The sequence below is a fragment of the Salminus brasiliensis genome, chromosome 15, assembly GCF_030463535.1.
Source record: "Salminus brasiliensis chromosome 15, fSalBra1.hap2, whole genome shotgun sequence".
Taxonomy (NCBI): Eukaryota; Metazoa; Chordata; class Actinopteri; order Characiformes; family Bryconidae; genus Salminus; species Salminus brasiliensis.
The window spans coordinates 33,716,181-33,734,631 of NC_132892.1; the positions used below are offsets into that span (position 1 = coordinate 33,716,181).

At 37.1% G+C, this 18,451-nt stretch overlaps 2 protein-coding genes across 3 annotated transcripts; both read left to right on the forward strand.

The window, feature by feature from the left end:
• Window positions 1–1,247: 1,247 nt before the first annotated feature.
• LOC140535400 (CMRF35-like molecule 8) lies at window positions 1,248–7,808 on the forward strand. The gene is made up of 9 exons (XM_072656741.1): window positions 1,248–1,383; window positions 1,478–1,801; window positions 2,249–2,590; window positions 3,666–3,743; window positions 3,952–3,993; window positions 5,900–6,004; window positions 6,080–6,129; window positions 6,218–6,250; window positions 6,363–7,808. Exons 1-9 carry the CDS (start codon window positions 1,338–1,340, stop codon window positions 6,519–6,521), a joined length of 1,179 nt encoding a protein of 392 aa, XP_072512842.1. The 5' UTR covers window positions 1,248–1,337; the 3' UTR covers window positions 6,522–7,808.
• Window positions 7,809–9,248: 1,440 nt separating this feature from the next.
• On the forward strand, window positions 9,249–17,051 carry LOC140535399 (uncharacterized). 2 transcript variants are annotated; one of them, XM_072656738.1, is made up of 9 exons: window positions 9,249–9,855; window positions 9,942–10,262; window positions 10,701–11,042; window positions 13,740–13,862; window positions 14,037–14,159; window positions 14,436–14,540; window positions 14,656–14,769; window positions 15,542–15,588; window positions 15,736–17,051. In XM_072656738.1, exons 1-9 carry the CDS (start codon window positions 9,810–9,812, stop codon window positions 16,126–16,128), a joined length of 1,614 nt encoding a protein of 537 aa, XP_072512839.1. In that variant the 5' UTR covers window positions 9,249–9,809; the 3' UTR covers window positions 16,129–17,051. The 2 variants fall into 2 exon arrangements, with proteins under 2 accessions (XP_072512839.1, XP_072512841.1); XM_072656740.1 differs by having other exon boundaries at window positions 14,040–14,159.
• Window positions 17,052–18,451: the final 1,400 nt, after the last annotated feature.

Consider the following 18,451-nt stretch of genomic DNA (forward strand, 5'->3'; position numbering starts at 1 on the left):
CCACAGGCTAGATCAAATCAAAATCAAATCACTTTTACGGTCACATCACATTGCACAGGTTTAAAGGCGAGTGGAAAACTTGGGTGCATCGCCCCTCACTGTAGTACAAAAAAAAAAAAAAAAAACATTTACACATTAACTTGTACTATACATGTACACTATGACTATGCATAGGGTTTCCAGTCATATGCGCAGGGTGCAGAGTGTGTTAGTATGAGGAGGAGGTGTGATTAAGTCCACAGTCTATAAGCTATTGTTCATTCAGCAGCCTAATTGCTTGAGGAAAAATCAGGTCGGCACCCCACTGACTGTTTACCACTGCTGGTCCCCCTTTGGACCACCCAGATTAATGTGTGATGTGTGTACAAGATCTAAATAGTACTTGATCTCATTAAGATTTTAAAAGCAAATAAATGCTTTTTATTTCAGGAATTAAACTAAAACTAATCTAACAAACTGAGAGAAAATAATAATGACAAGGTTTGATATGAAATGATTCATTTGAAAATGCTGCTGAAACTGAACATTCGGTTTTAAACCAGTTCATGAATTTTAAATAAGAAAAGTAAGAAAAAAGGGAAATCAGTAAAGTGGTCTGTTGGTGGAAAATGAGGGACGAAAGGTGAAATTTTGTCACACACTGCTTTACCACCACGAGCTGTACAGAAAACACAGAGCAATATTTCAATGTACAGGCAGGTTTACCATAAGTGGGCCAAGAGTGGTTCAATATCAAGGACAACAGAAGAATAATAATTGTGTTTATGTGTGAAGGAAGCAGAAGATATATGTTCCCATGTCAACATTAGAGCTACATTAAAAAGACCAGATAAAAATACTAATTAATACTACAGGACAGTTTTCCTGTATGTGTGGCACTCTAGATGGCAGAAGAGATGAACTACTAAAAAAGGGAAGTCAAGCAGAGAACAGTACATGCAGTATACAGTACAGTGCAGTATACAGTACAGTACAGTATACAGTAAAAGTCTAGGAGCAGTGTGTAGTAAAATAGTAGTTCTGAAAAACAGTGATGGGTCAAAGGATGAGAAACAGAGTGAAGACTTCATGATCATTTGATCAACTGTGTAGAGAAAGTATGTTAAAGGTTACAGCATCTGACTGATTACTGTTAGTAGTTCACAACATGGTAAGCAAAGAAATCTCTCTCTGTGCAAAAGGGAAATGGGCGTCCTCATGATTCTGCTTAGCTGAACCACAAGCTGATAAACAGACTAAAACTTACCACAGACCCACAAGCAGAGAAAGAGAAATGGTGATCTAAACTTCTAACAGTCTTTTGATGTTGATCTGGAGAAAATATACTTCTAACTAACATGACTGTGAAGATCCTCCTCTTTATCTCCTTCTATCTGATGTCAGGTAAGAAACTTCATATCTAAATAATTAGCTCAATCAGCATCAAATTAACATTTTACTTTTTATTTTACTAAAACAGACATTTGGTCTCTTTTAGTAAGTGGAGGGGCCTCCAGGGAAGTGACAGGATATCCAGGAGGAGGAGTTCTCATCAAGTGTAAATATGAGAGAAGCTACACAGCAAACCCAAAGTACTTCTGTAAGAGTTCATGGACAACATGTGATGATCAGATCAGGACAGACGTTAGTAATGAGTGGAAAAATATAGGAAGATTCTCACTGTTTGATAACACCAGCGCTGCAGAGTTCTGGGTGTTGATCAGAGAACTCACTGTGGAGGACTCTGGAACGTACCAGTGTAGAGTTGATATAGAGATGTGGCCTGATGATCACACACCAGTGGAACTGAAGATAAAGGAAGGTGAGTATATCCCACCACTGCACATGTTCATCGTCCCAAACTTCCAGCATCATTAACACTGACTGTGCTGTTTGCAGATCTGATATATCTCTTATTTCCCTTTAGTTTCCCCAGACTTCAGATCTTATTAGCACTGTGTCTAGTTTTCATTACTAAAGTAAATGTTTATCTATTTTTAGAAACTCTGAACATCAGCTTCCCTTTCATAAATGTGTCAGCCAGTAATGCACATCTATACACATGCTCCCTGCTTCTACCTTCTATTCTTCACAATGATCTGAACATACGCTTGATGAAGGGTCTGACCTGCAGAGAAGTGACATTATATGAAACGGGAGGATTCATAACCAAAAGCAGATGTGACTGTTCTTTTAGGAGTGTTCTGACTTCTGAATAATCTATGTGGGGTAGTGTAAGCTTCATCATCTGACTGTTTATGATTGACAGATCTAGACCAAAAGAAGAGCATCACTGTGAATAGTCATGTAGGAGGAAGTGTGAACATCAGCTGCAAATACCCACAATCCTCCAGCAGTAAGCCCAGGTTTCTCTGCAGGAGAGTGGGCTCTGCTGACTGTAATTATAAAGCATCTGTTAAAGAGAGCAGAAGATGGATAAAGGAGGGGAAATTCTCTCTGTATGATGACCGAGCACAGCAGACCTTCACTGTGTCCATCGACAACCTGACCAATGAGGATTCTGGTGAATACTGGTGTGGAGCTGAATCAGACTGGGAATCTGATCATGGCTACAAGGTTTATATCACACAGATCAAGCTCACAGTTACTGGTGAGTAGAGCTTGGTTTGATGATGGTTTATGCTTTCACACAGTTTCTATTGATTATGTTTATAATCTAGAGGAATCATGTTGACTGCACTGTAAGTGAGATTACGTCTGTCAATTACAAGAAAACTATAACGTCAGTGTACCACTATAGGGTAACTGGTAACATATTACTGGATATGGATGCATTCAGCTCCGTGGCCTCTAGTTTTTCCAATGGGAAGTTTGTTTGTCTATAAATGGTTTACATGAGGGAGTGAATTAACACTCAATTACTGATTCAACTTTCTGGGGAGAATTTCTCAGAAATTTTCCCTGAAACTGTTTTGCTAGGTGGTTCCTATGATGTTGCTACATTATATTCCAAGTTGGTGCTATAGTGTTCCTGGGTAGTTGCTACAGTATTCCAAGTTGTTGCTGTTGTTGCTTAGTGGTTTCTAGGCTGTCGCTAAGTGGTTTCTATGCAGTTGCTATGGTATTCCAAGTCAATGCTATTGTGTTGCATTGCTGTGCAATGTAAAATGGCATTGATATAAAACTGGGTTCAACATCTCAAGTCAACATCTTTTGGTAATAAACTAATCCACCTCTGAGAGATAATTTTGCTGGTGGTTGATTTTGTGTTGTATAGTGGTTCTTGTGGTATCCCAGGTGGTTGCAATGAAGTGGTTGCTAGGGTGTTTCTGTAATGTTCCTAGGTAGTTCATGTGGTGTACCAGGTCATTGCTATGGTGTTGCTAGGTGGTTGCTATGCTATTTTAGGTTGTTATCGTGATGCTGCTTTGTAGTTTGCTAGAATGTGCTATGTAGTTGCTATGTGCCACCATATTAAACTGGACACTCTGCAAGCTAGTATCACCTCCTGCAGGAGAAACATCACAGTGCAGGGAGTTTTAAACATGCTACATGTCTTCATGCTTCCTATAAATGGTTCATAAAAAAGGGGGTGGGGGGCAATAGAGCAGCAGGGCCCTCGAGAATACAGCTATTATAGCTGATGGAAAACCGATATTTTTTATATTTTTCTTGCTTAAAGTGGAACATTTATCTGCATTTCCATTAATGTGCTCCAAACCCAGCTGCTGTCCCCCACTCCACATTCTCTCCTTCATCAGTGCAGACACAACCCACACACCTACCTAATTTTTCATCTACAGGTATGTGCTGTCTGTTAATCTCTGTCCTTACATGTGTATCCATTACAACATCCATCAGAAAATCCATACACTCTTCTCACTACTCATTCAGTCATGAGATGATACTTCTTAATTTGTATCATTGCTGTTCACAGAGTTTTAGCTTATATATATGCATCTTACAACCATTTCTAAGTATACAGGTTCATCCACACTTCTTCCCAAACAGCTCCCAGATCAGTGCATCCTGAACCCACACATCAACTAACTAGTAAGTCCTTCACTTTTTGAAAGCACATAATCACATATTTGTTGGTGCTAGAGTTCACAGGGGAACTATGTTAGCTTACATCCATGGGGAATTCATAAATGGCTGGCTTCTTCCTATCAAATACACATTTTTTAACCATTAAATATATAATTGCTATATTAAGGCATTAGTGTTCAAGCCATATGGTACACAGCATCCCACAGGGGATAGGATTCATTATTTGTGTAGAGAGAAAAAGTGTCATTACTTTAATAGAGGAGGTAGATCTGCATTTAGTGAGGGAGGTGGTTGGGTTTTGCTTAGGGCCCCAGGAAAGCTAGGTTGTAGTGAAGCACAGGTTGTGGTGAACTATAATAAGACAATACAATGATGTATTAATGATGGTATTTTCAAAAAAGACATACAGAGTGCATGAATGAGGTATGCATGAGTGTACATGTGGTAGTACAACCTCATTTACAAGGGCATAGGTGGAGGCAATGTTGCAATGTTATAAACGTGGTATGTCACAGAAAGACAGAGACATTTCATTTATAATAGATTTCAGACTGCAATTTGATGTCACCTTTAGCCTTTATTAATAAATGTGGTAGCCAACACCCTCACAAAGTTGTTTTCTGTCAGTATGTTCCAGAGACAACAATTACACAATTGTGATTATATTAGCAAATGGCATCAGTTTTCATCACTGCTTTCTGTTCTACTGCATGATAGAACATCTAAGCAAGTAAACAAGTAAACAAGGTTGTTTTGGTCACCTGATAAAATAACACACCGATGCTGCTGCATAGGAACAGACAGCAAACACATCCACAGCTTTGAGTTTTATTATTAACAGTATTGTTGAGGCACTACCAATTGTTTTTTCTTTGACTTGATGTAAAGTAGCTCCTAATGTCCACATTTCTTTTACTGGCTACCTTCTTTACTGAGCATATCACCAAATTAGGCTAATCACCACACACACACACAAACAAACATTTAGGGTTGTAACTACAATAGCCTGTAATAGCCCACAGAATTCCTCATTTAAAAATAAATGCACTGTTCTTTACTGAACCGATACAAGGTGTGATGTGAGCACACAGCTGCTGGAGAGTGAAATCCAGTTGACAGAGCTTTAATATCTCACAACTACAGCTTCTCACACTTTAACAAGAAACAGCAAGACCATTCCTGTTAGTGATGAGTCAGAGAGGCGGGACTGTTAATCGTTTCTATAACAAATACATTGACTAGCCACTGATGGGCTGATCTAATTATTTGACTAAACAGAACATAGGCCACCACTGCTCTGCTGTTGTCATGGTTTGGTGACCATTTAGCTCATGTTGCTATGCACTGTGGTTTGGTGAGTGTAAAGTATTTCCCTTTTCAGTCTGCAGAGTGCCTCTTTAATATTCCCACTAGAAGGCAAGTCTACTTGTTGACAGTGAGGGTTAAATTCTACTAAAATGTTCAAGACCTCCAATACAGAATTCCCTTTTAAATGATTGTGATCCAATTATTAAAACAAATAAATAAACAAACATGGACCAGCTTAAAAAACTCCATGCCTTTTTTTTCTTTCTCTATATCATTGCTTCCTGTCTGCAGGCATTTATAATCCTTGCATGACCTTGAGCTCCAGAATTAAACAAAACAGTTTCTCTCTCTCTCGCTCTCTCTCTCTCTCGCTCTGTTATACTTCCTGGTGCATTATAATTATCTTGCACTTTAGTGTACACCGACATTACTTTACACCAATTACAGCCAAAACATTTATTTAGATGATAAATTGTCACTGTTGATCTGAGCCATATTTCTAAAATCAACCACTAAATCATTGCAATAGGATGATGAAAAAACTGTCGAATCTCTTTCTGTCAGATTGAATTTACTGGTCCAATCTCTAATATTTCTTTAGACCTTCTCATTTACATCACTGGAGGATTGGTCATCATGGTGATCACTCTTCTGGTTGCAATGACAGCATTTTACAAGCACAAGAAGAATGCCAAAAAGTCAAAAGGTAACAAATCAGAACACACAAAAACACAAACAGCATATGCCTAATAATAATACAATTTATCTGGATGTTTTGCAGCCCCAGTTGAGATGACCCCTCTAAACATAATGCCAACCAACCCTAAAGGGGTAGGGGTCTTATGATTAGTGCTACTTTATCTCCCTCTAGTGGACAGTACTGGGGACTAAATGTTGTAATGCATCTTTTCTCTTGCAGAACATTTCTAAATCCACTGAAATCCCATCTGCAGTAAGTAGATATGATTTAGGAATGGATACAGTACAGATGGTAGTTTTACATATAGTTTTATTATATTGCCATTTTCTTCAATTATATCAAACTGATTCAAGTTCTTCTTTAGGATGACTGCATCTACCAGGAGATCTATGAACAGCAGGGGCCTGCTATGGAGTCCACAGTCAACACAATCTACTCTACAGCTGAGGGACCCACTGATCCATCAGTCTATTCCACTATTGATGAATCTACTGACAACCGTATACTACTCAGCCCACCTTAGCAAAACAGAACAACTCACCCATTCTACTGGTTACTCCACATAGATCATCTATCAGTAAACCCAAAACTTCCAACCAGTATCTTTCACAGTTTCAATTACACCCTCATCAAGAACCTCTGATGTACTTATTGGCCATTCTGGGGTGGCTCAGTGATCAGAGCACTGGACTGTTGATGACAAGGTTATGGAGTAAATGCCCAGGTTTGCTAAACCGTTACTGTTGGCCCTTAACCCTCTTTGTTCCCTGGATGTTAAAGCGAAGGCTGTCCACTGCTCTGGGTACATGTGCTCACGGTATCACTGTGTGCATGTTTGTGTTCACTGCATGGAATGTGGTTGTCATTGTGGCTTACCTTCATCTATGAAACCTGAAAAACCTTTCTGAATATTTCCTGTTGTTTGCAAACTGGTTTGCACTGCTGTCTCAGACATATTGGCTGGTAGAATAAAAATGTAGGCAAAAAGGCTGGACTCAGGAATTGTTGAACTTCTCAAAGAGAAGCCTAATTAAGTCTTCATTACTACCCTGTGTGCAATCTCAAAGCAAGTGAAATCCTGCCTTTGTTACCTTGTTGTTACTTTGATATCTAGCTATGAGTTCAGTATTGTTGACCATTTGTGTTGCACATACATTATTGTAGAAGCAGTGTACAGTTTATTTCATTGTTAAGCTAAAACGGAGTGAAATCTGCTGGGTTAGAAAAGAGCTGTTTTGAGTTGTCCAAGTTGAGTTGTCTGGAAAACACCTGATTAGATTCTACTTCGAGAGGTCAAACAAAATGCAGGCCCATTGTCTTATGTTTAAGCATAACGTCTTGTTAATTTGTGTTTGTTTAATTAATTTATTTGTGTGTTTACATAATCTCCTTACTTTGTGAAACATTTTGAAAGTTTTTTTTTTTTTATAAATTATGTTAATGTTGGAATTAATACAGTTTTAAGTTCTAAGTGGTCATTTTGATGCTGTTTGGTGTTGCTATAGTGCTGCTAGGCAGTAGCATTCTCATGTCCTTCAATTATGAGATATAGAAATATACTCCACGGTCAATGAAACCACTGAATTAACCACATATTGCACCACCTTCCTTAGCAAAGCCTAAACAACTCACCCACCCTAATGGTTTCTCCACATTATCAGTAGAGCCTAATCCAGGGGTTATCCCGGGTAGGAGTCTTACATTTCTCTTGATGGGTATCTGTGTCCTGTTTAATGTAATATTTTATTTTGTGCATCATATTTTAATTCCTGTGAAACTAACATTGATAAAGTCTTTAATGAATTTTTAATGAAGTGTTTATCTGGTAATTAATCAAATCTAAGTTTCAAAAGCTTTATTATAAAAATATATACTATTATTGACAATGTGTAATACTTCTCAAAAAATATATATAATGAAAATGTTGATACACATGTGTTTATTGATTTTGCAAATGTATGCAGTAGAACAACATATATAAATATAAACATTTTTAACATTTTATTTATCAAAAAGTGCTACTACTCAATTATTATTCATAAATACCATAACTGACTTAGCTCTGACCATCAAGCTGAGAAAATAACACATCTATTATGTCTTTTTTTTTACGATAAACACACTACAAGTCATACTGGAGAACATCGGCAGTGCAATGTATAATATATTTATCAAAAAGTGCTGTTTTTAAACTTTTATAATTATTTAAAAATACCTTCCCTGATCATATATGCAATGAAGTTTTTAGGGTTAGATGACTTACAACATTTCTGAAATTTTGTGTGAAAACTAATACATTTTACAGCAACCACCCCATATCATATTTACACTGTGCTGCACTCTAGATGGCAGTAGAGATGTACTGGTTCAGATCAATACACAAGTGACATCATTGTAATGGTGGGTTACTACCTACCTAATAGGACTGAGATCAGAGCTTTGTAATGGCCACTCCAAAACATTTTCTTTGTTATCCTTACGCCACTTTGTAACCTGTTTGGCAGTTTGCTTTGGGTCATTGTCCATTTGGAAGACCCATTTGAGCCCAATCTTTTACTTCCTGGCTGATGTCTTGAGATGTCAGGATTTTCACATAATGTTCTTTCCTCATGATGCCATCTATTTTGTGAAGTGCACCAGTCCCTCCTGCAGCAAAACAACCCCTCAACATGATGCTGCCACCCATGTTTCACAGTTGGGATGGTGTTCTCAGGCTTCCAAGTTCCCCTCTTTTTCCTCCAAACATAACAATGGTCATTATGGCCAAACAGTTACATTTTAGTTTTGTCAGACCACAGGACATCTCTCCAAAAATTTATCTGGCTTTTTTTTTTTGTTATTTCTTTTGGAGTAATGGCTTCTTCATGGCAGAGTGGCCTTTCATCCCATGTGGATACAGTCCTCGTTTCAATGTGGATAATGACCCACTCTTACCAGCTTCAGCCAGCATCTTCACAAGGTCTTTTGCTTTTGTTCTTGGACTGATAGGCTTATTTCAGACCAGAGCACATTCATCTCTGGGACACAGAACCTGTCTCCTTCCTGAGTGGTATGAAGGCTGGACATTCCCATCTTGTTTGTACTTCTGTATAATTGTTTGTACAGATGAACGAGGCACCTTCAAGCATCTGTAAATTGCACCCGAGGATGAGCCAGACTTGTGCAAGTCCACAGTTCTTTTCCTGATATTTTGGCTGATTATTTTTGACTTTCCCATGATGTTACACAAAGAAGCAGTGTGTTTCAGGCATGACTTAAAATACATTCACAGATTTAAAGGCATAGTAATCTTAGTGCAAGTAGTAAAAATGCCTTAAATTCACTGTTATTATTCTGGCATTTAGCAAATAGAAATTTTGATAATCCTAATGACCTAAAACAGGAAAAAGCTTATTCTAAATTCATGTCAGACAGTGCCAAAAAATATGCATGTTTCTTTTTATATGGTGTACGTAAACATCTTGTTTCAACTGTATAGTATTTTCTGAAGTACTCTGTAGTAAAACAGTAGTTCTGAAACAGTGACGGCCAAAAATAGAGAAAAAGAGTGAAGACTACATGACCATTTGATCAACTGTGTCTCAAGTATTTTAAAGGTACTGCAACTGACTTATTACGGTTGCCGTTTCATCATGGTAAGAAGAACTCTCTCTCTTTCTCTCTGGGCAAAAAGGAAATGGGCGTCATCATCTGTCTGGTTAGCTGAATGAACAAACTAACCACAGACCCACAAGCAGAGAAAGAGAAATGGCCATCTAAACTGCTAACAGCCTTTTGCTGTTGATCAGGAGAAAATACATTTAAAACCAACATGACTGTGAAGATCCTCTTCATCTTCATCCTCTACCTGATGTCAGGTAAGGAATCTGCACATTTAAATAATCAGCTGTATCAGCAATGTCAAATGAAGGCTTTATGTAGATGAACCTGTTGCCTCTTTTAGTATGTGGAGGGGCCTCCAATAAAGTGGCAGGATATCCAGGAGGAGGAGTTCTCATCAAGTGTAAATATGAGAAAAGTTACACATCACACCAAAAGTACTTCTGTAAGGGTTCAGGATTAAACTGTACGGATCAGATCAGGACAGGAGTTAGTAATGAGTGGAAAAATACAGGAAGATTCTCACTGCTTGATAACACCAGCGCTGCAGAGTTCTGGGTGTTGATCAGAGAACTCACTGTGGAGGACTCTGGAACGTACCAGTGTGCAGTCGATATTGGCTTGAAGAAAAACCTCACAACAGTGGAACTGAAGATAAATAAAGGTGAGTATCATCAAGTCAATGAACTGGAAGAGCTATAGAAGAACTCATTTAACAAGGTTTTAGAAGCTCGCTCTCCAGAGACTCTTTTCCAGTTCAGCTCATCTCTGATTGGATAAATTCTCTTTAAACTCTGCTGTGATAATGCATGTGCATAGTTACTGATATCTGGTGATGATTGTATGATTGTTACACTGTGTGAATGCACTTTAGAGCTGTCAAATGTACTTTGTGAGATATTGACTATCCTGTTTATAAATCCAGACTCATGCTTCCCACATTTCCCAAGATCATGTTAGCACAATATCTTTTTTTTTATTATTCTAGTAAATGTTCAAGAATTCTGAACATTCTGATATGTGCCATTCGCCAGCATTAAAATAATCATGTATATAAAACAGTTTATATACAGTTAATCATCTGACTCTTTATGATTGACAGATCTAGACCAAAAAAAGAGCATCAGTGTGAATGGTCTTGTAGGAGGAAGTGTGAACATCACCTGCAACTATCCACAATTCTTCAGCAGTAAGCCCAAGTTTCTCTGCAGGAGAGTGGGCTCTGTTCGTTGTAATTACAGAACATCTGTTAATGAGAGCAGAAGATGGATAAAGGAGGGGAAATTCTCTCTGTATGATGACCGAGCACAGCAGACCTTCACTGTGTCCATCAACAACATGGCCAAAGAGGATTCTGGTGAATACTGGTGTGGAGCTGAATCAGACTGGGAATCTGATCATGGCTACAAGGTTTATATCACACAGATCAATCTCAGAGTTACTGGTAAGCAGATAACATTTTAAACTATGGTTTATATTTTTACACACTTTCTATTTAATATCCTGAAAATCTAAAGCGATCATGTTTGCAGCACTGTAAGTGAGATTACATCAGTCAATTACAGGAAAACTATTGATTAATTTATGGGCACAAGACTTATTTTTTTACTTTTTTACTTAATTACAAGACTTTTACTTCAACTTTTTTATAAATGATAAAACATTGAGACTGAATTGGAAGCCATGTATTACTAATGTATCTCAGAATACTTTCTCATCATAGCAGATAGCAGTCAGCATGTCTGAGCATTTACAGCATTTACAGAAGTGAGACTAATATCTTGACTGTTTCAGGAATTCCTGCCAATCACAGGAAATGTACTGTTTATATATAAGACATGTTGATGAGTGATGGAGAGAAGCCTTTATATTTACACTTTACTGTTTAGTATAATATAGTGTTCTGAAACATACAGAGTAGGCCTCAGGTCCCAAGTTAAAAGAATGACATTTTCTTGATAAAACAAATGTGATTGTCACTAATGTGGCCTCCAGACCATCCTTGCCCCGCAAAACACAGATTCACTCACACCCATGTTCTACAGTTAACATAAGATTACATGTTGTGTGGTAATGTTGCAGTAGGTGCTATGTGGTCACTAGGATGAAACAATTGCTAAGAGGTTGCTATAGTATCCCAGGTGTTTGCTATAGTGTTGCTAGCTGGTTGCTATGGTATCCCAGGTGGTTGCTTTGGTGCTGCTAAATTGTCTATATATTGTTGCTAGGTGGCTGCTACAGTAATTCAAGTGGTTGCTATAATGTTTCTTGGTGGTTACTAAGATATTGCTAAGTGGTTAGTATGCAGTTGCTGTTATCTCAGGTAGTTGCTATGGTGTCTCATTGGTTTTACAGAAAAAAACATAATATTAAACTGGGAAAGAAAGCATTTTTATTTATGTCTCTATCTGACGCCTGTGATGTCTTCAAATACAACTATTCCAAAACCGATGTCTGCTTCCTGTTACTGACCCTGAGAAAGACAGAGCTGCAAACCTCACCCATATGATGTGTGAAATACGTTTGGGGAAGGCTGTAGTGTAATGATTTTAGAAAACTTCAAGTTAACATTGATGATTAGAGTTAGATAAGCTGTGTTGAAGCAGCTTTTCAGCCGTTCTTCCAACTTTGGTCAGAACACTAAACCTGTCTTTTATTTATTAGGCTCACATTGAGAATCACTGTTGTGCAGGGTATAACCACTAAACACTCCAGATACACTCTCTTAATAATAAGATATATGTTACTCCATTTTTAAATGCATGTTTGTTTTTTATTCTGTACCAGTGTTTGCCATAAGGCCTGTACTGCTATAATGATTTGGATGAGGGAGGCTGCATTTGCAGAGTGGATTTATCACTATAAGCTTTTATCAATTTAGTAGTAAGAACAGATACAATTAAAGGTACAGGTATGCAAGAGGACAGATTTACACTTGTATATACAGGTAAGTAAAATAAGAGAGAAAAGGCTATAGCTCAATTTACAGAGATAATCCAAAAACAGCTTAATTGATATATTTTAAGATTCTAATGATGAATATTTATACATTAGATGGACTAAAAAGTATTTTGGGACATCTGCTCATTCACAGTTTCTTCTGAAATCAAGGGTATTAGGAGTTTATCTTAAAGTATTTGATGGAACACCACCATCATTCCACTGCTCCACAGATTAATGTCTTACCCCTGTCTAGCCCATGTCTGTCTCTCTCTCTCTCTCTCTCTCTCTCTATATCTATATCTATATATATATATATATATATATATATATATATATATATATATATATATATATATATAGCCCATGTCTATATATAATGTCTATACATTATATATATACACACACACACACACACACACACACACACACACACACACACACACTCCCTTGCTTTGCACACTGCATGTTTAAGGTGGTGGTTAATCCATCCATTACATAAGGATGATCAGCTTTAAATACCTGCGGGGTGTGTGACGGGAGTCATAGGTTTAGAAAAGGTGGTACAGCGAAGGTCTCATTGGATGTGTGGAAAATAGGTCACAAAGCAGATGTGTTAATGATGACCAAAAAGGAATGAATGCATTTGGCCATGCCAAAGACCACAGTGTGAAGGAAGCAGCTGAATTTGCAGTAAGACATTTCAATGATGTTGCTAAGTGACTGTTATGTTGTTGTTAAATGATTGCCACAGTAATGATTTAGTTGGTCACCATAGTGCTGCTAGGCTGTTGCTAGGTGGTGGATGTTTTGCTATGCAGTTGATATGATGTCTAATTGTTTTGCAGTGCACAACCATAATAAGTCAACATATTTGTTTAGTGTGTTTGTGAGATCTGTGTGAATTCATGGTATTTTCTTGTTACACATAACAGCTTATAAGCTAGTATTGCCTCCTGCTGGAGAAACATCAGACTACAGTAGACATGGCTTTGGACATACATGTTGTATATATTAAAAAGTGCAAAGATATAGGTGTTGATGAGAAACCATCTAGCTCTCTCTAGTATTAGATCTATTTGGACTCATTTAAACTTGATATGTTGTACTCTGGGAAATCCCCAGCAGAAAAGGTGAAGAAGAAATCATCCAGGTCTAATGCACAAGTTATTTTTTGTAATCAATTTTCTCTCATTACTAGACCCAAAACGACCAACACCACCACCCAATTCATCTCCATCAAACAGAACTCAGAACACAAACGCTACCACATCTTCATCAAAAGGCATCACAAACGCATCATTTAGATTAGAAACACCTACAGGTAAAACACACTAACTCCTGTTAGTCTGGTAATCCAATTATTAAAGCATTAAACCAAGGATAAGAATGTTTGAGTATAAGAGAAAAGAAACCCTTGCTTTTGTTAACAATACCTACCAGGAAGAACATAAAACTGCAAGATTCATCACTTATGTAAACTAAATATTTATCACAGAAGAACAACCAGTAAAGCCATTGGCCTCAGCGCCAACAAGATCAAGTCCATGGAGCACAGAAGCCACCTCCTCCTCCTCAACATCTACAAATAAAGTAACATCTTCATTTAAGATATTGACAGGTACAACATTTACACCTTGTACAGCTTGGTAAACCTCTTGAGAAATGCCACAAAACACCCACTGAGGCTACATAAAGAACAATTTCTGTAAAAAAAAGAGCTGTGTGTATGGAACATTTAACTTCAAAATTAACCTTTACACCTTTAAACCTTTAAAGAGTTCTCCGCGCAGAACTAAAAGTGGTTCTTCTATGGGATCACCCAAAGAACCCTTTGTAGCAACTTTAGTTTTAAAAGTGTACACAATTTACAATTTACACAATTTGCTTTCTTTAGATCCAGGTGTTCTACCACAGTCCTCAACATCGATCAGTTCATTAACCCCAAAACCAAGCACACTCTCAACTTCTAAAACCACATTGTCTTCCTTTTCTACAGCAGGTGATTAAGAACACACAACAAACAGACAGACAACAAATTGTTACTCTACTTTTGAGGCTGAATGACCAGACTCTTGTTTGTGATTGATTCACTAACTGCCATTCTGTATCTTCAGCTGCAACATCTACAGCTTCCTCTGTGTTCACCGCTGTGGCTGTGATTCTGATGCTGGTTCTGACTGGAATCTTATTTGTTATTTTTACTCTCCGAATGAGAAGGAACACTCAAGGTACCGCAACATTTTCCAAGTAAACTAACAGTGTTTAATAGTAATTAATTTTTACTAATCAGTTTCACTAGTTCATGGCTAATGGTTAGGGATGTGATGAAGGCTGGGGTGGTCCGAGAAGCAGATTTCCAAATCTGACTGGCAGGCATTGAAAGAGGTCCTTACCACTAGTCTGTTAAACCAGTAAATTACTGAAAACGGCTGTTCTGAGCTTAAAGTTAAACAGGAAGGAGTTGTTGATTTTTGTGTGGCACCATTTCATATTTTGTCTAAAAATGTAAAACTTTGATACAACAGCAAAAAGAGAAAAATAATACTTAAAAAAAAAAATTAAGACCAAGGGAAAAAAAAAAAGACAACAGACTATTAGTGTTATCAAGTGTTCAGTATTAGACATAAGAATGTAATATTACCACATTTACCATCCAGTAGATGAATTAAAAACAGCCAAATTTAGTATTTTAATTATGTTGGTTAAAATGTATATGATACACATGATTTTGCAGTTCTAACATTAGCTATCTATCTTTAGCTGATTGTCAGATATGTACACCCATATGTCCACATTCATTAGTGTATAAAATATTGCACTAGGACAGTGATTTACAGATGCTGCCCCTGCTGGCTATAAATGTTTAGGATAACTAGTGTAAGAATAGACTGTAAACACATTCTTATATCAATATAACAACCTGTGATTTTTTTGAAGTCACTTATATCACGAACATACTTACATATTTATTTGTGACTGATTAATTTTTCTCAAATCCAGCATCAACCCAAGACCAGTCCATCGGAGACTCTTTAAACAATGCCAGGGTGAGTCATGACTGCATTTTAAAGCCCCCATAAAAAAATCTCACTAGTGAAATAGTCAATGATCAAGTGCTGAGACTGCTTCATACCTACTAACAGATTATGTATTCTAATTAATATATGTTGAATTTTCTAAAACTCTGCTCTCAGGTTTCCCATACAGTCTATGACTATGAGGAGATTAAAGACATCACACCGCTTCCTGCCCACCTGCCCACAAATCCCTCAGATCATTTTCAAGCTGTTTATGACGATATCCAGTTAGCCACAAGCCCCTGTGATATTTCAAATCCTGTTTATTCTTCCACCCAACTACCACTAAACCCTCCTCATCATGGCATTTACTCCACAGCTCCATTACCCCCAAGGTTCTCTGATTCCTCAGTAAGGGACACCAATCATTCAACCGGAAAACCTGATGAAGATCCATCTTACACCACTGTGAACTTTAAAGAGAATGATGCAGTTACTACTGCAAACGTCAACAAAGAGGAGGGCTCATGTGATTATGCTACGGTCAAACATGTTAACGGAAGTGTCTAGGTTAGCATGGAGCATTATTATTCTGGTCCTACTGTGACAATACACACCTTACAGTGTTCACTTTCACAAACGGAAGTTTTTATTTTGGAAAAGTGTAAATGTGTGTTTTGCTTTAGTAGGGTAAATACTGTGAATGGCTGAGCGTAAAAAACTGTGCTGTCTGTAGAGTGCTACTGTTGGGAAACATGTATCTTTATTTTTGCTGTTTCTTTTTTTCCCTTTTGCTGTAAAGTTGATTGATTTAGATTTAGAAATAGGACATTTTTAAATGACAGTGCCAATATGCTCCTCCTTGTCTCATATGCTGATAATAAGTAGAATAATAATGCTGATATTTCACTACAGAACTACACTAGATTCTAGATTATTCTACTTTCCTTAGATCATCAATATGCAATCCTTCGGAAGTCTGTGGGTTATGTTCTACACTGTTATTTTTTGTGACTTGTAAGGTAAAATTGCACCATATTGCTTCATAAAGTGACATTTTAACCAAATTATTTTCATATTTTAATGTTTCCACTGAGCTGTTGAGTGTGTTTAAGTATAAAGCTAAGCCAAGCAGGGACTAATTGGGAAAGATTCCTTAACATTTAAGCTTAAAAGTTTAACAGTGAAAGCAGTTAAACACGGTTTGGTAGATTTTGGGTTAATGGTACCACTTATGGTTATGGTTCTGGTTCACACAGTTGCCCATTTCTAAAGTGCAAGCTGTGCATCAAGTTTTGTCTCCTTATAAAACTACAGAGATAAAATACATGTGTGCTATGTATAGAGTTTATGTATTGTGTTTATGTATAGTGTTGTATGGTGTTCAAGGCTTCCCTTCACTTTAAGTCACATTTGTATCTTAAGGAGCTTTCAGAGTGAGGTTAGTTATGTTTTGTTTACAAAAAGTGTACATAAAAACAATGCTCATTTCATTAGATGTTTTGCTTTTTTGAGTTGGGCTCAAGCTACTGAAGTGTGAAATAAAGATGGTGCTGCTTAATAGGTACAAGACAATTTATAATTACTGGGTAGTTGCATCCATTTAGTTGTTATTTTTAACTACGTAAATGTTGAGTAGACATGTATGATTCCAGCCTACATACAGTACATGGTTGGTCCTCTACTGCCATCTACAGTAGAAAGAGTGTAACTGTGGGAGGGAAAATATTATTATGGTGCTTCTTTTGGATCATCCTTTACACATTTACACGTTTTCTAAAGTGCTAAAAAGCAGCAGAGTATTAAAACTACCCTGTTGTCTATCAGTAAACTCATACAAAGTTATGGTATAGTATAAAATAGTATATTTATTTATATTATGCTGTATGTTATTCCACCAAACAGTGTGTATTATTCTGAACCCAAAAAATACATTTTAATTATAACATCTTTAGTAATTAAAGTAATTTAAAAACATATTTACACATCATTTGGGAGAAATTTGCAACTCTGTCCATCTCAGGGTCAAAAACAGGAAGTGACCAGTTCCTGGTTATTGCTGCTAAAGACACAGGGCAGAGTCACAAAAGTGGGGTCTTCCAGGCCTCTGATAGCTATGTGACATGTACAAGAGTTTAAATGTATCTGTGAACCTGTACTCAGAATGAAGGTCCCCATAATTTTTCACCCTCTACCCAAGTTCAGGTAACGAACTGCACTTCTAAATAATCAGCACAGTCAGTGTCAAATAAAGCCTTTACATAGATGGACCAGTGTGCAGTTCATCTAGCTTTGAAACTAGACATCTACACACCAGTGAAACTAAAGATAAATAAAGGTGAGTATCAAAAAAAACAATGCATACTATGAAGAACAGAAAACTGCTAAATCTCTTCTGTGAACCATATATTCATTGCAGTACAAGAAAACAGGAAAATCACCAGCCTCACCACCAACAAGCTCAGACCCATGGAGCAGTGAAGCCACTTCTTCCCAAACATCTACATCTACAGTAACCTCAACATATGAGACACTGACAGTTACAGTGCTCATACTGTTAATATAATGCTAAATTGGTAGACCTCTTAAAACAAGGTGATACAAAATGGTTCCATAAAGAACACATTTTCAAAAGAGCTGTAGGTATGAAGAACTTTTACATTTAAGCAAAAATACTTGAGTTTCTAAAATAAATGATGTATTTATCATTATTATTTAAGTATAAATCATTTACAAAGACATTGTTTCAGTGCTCACCAAGAGACATTGTTGGATTGTACCAGAGCGCCATTTGACTTTTTCAGAGGACCGCAGTAGTACAGCTATATCTTACATACTACTATATCTTTATTTATAATGCATTTATTTAATATATGTGTACTACTACAGTCAA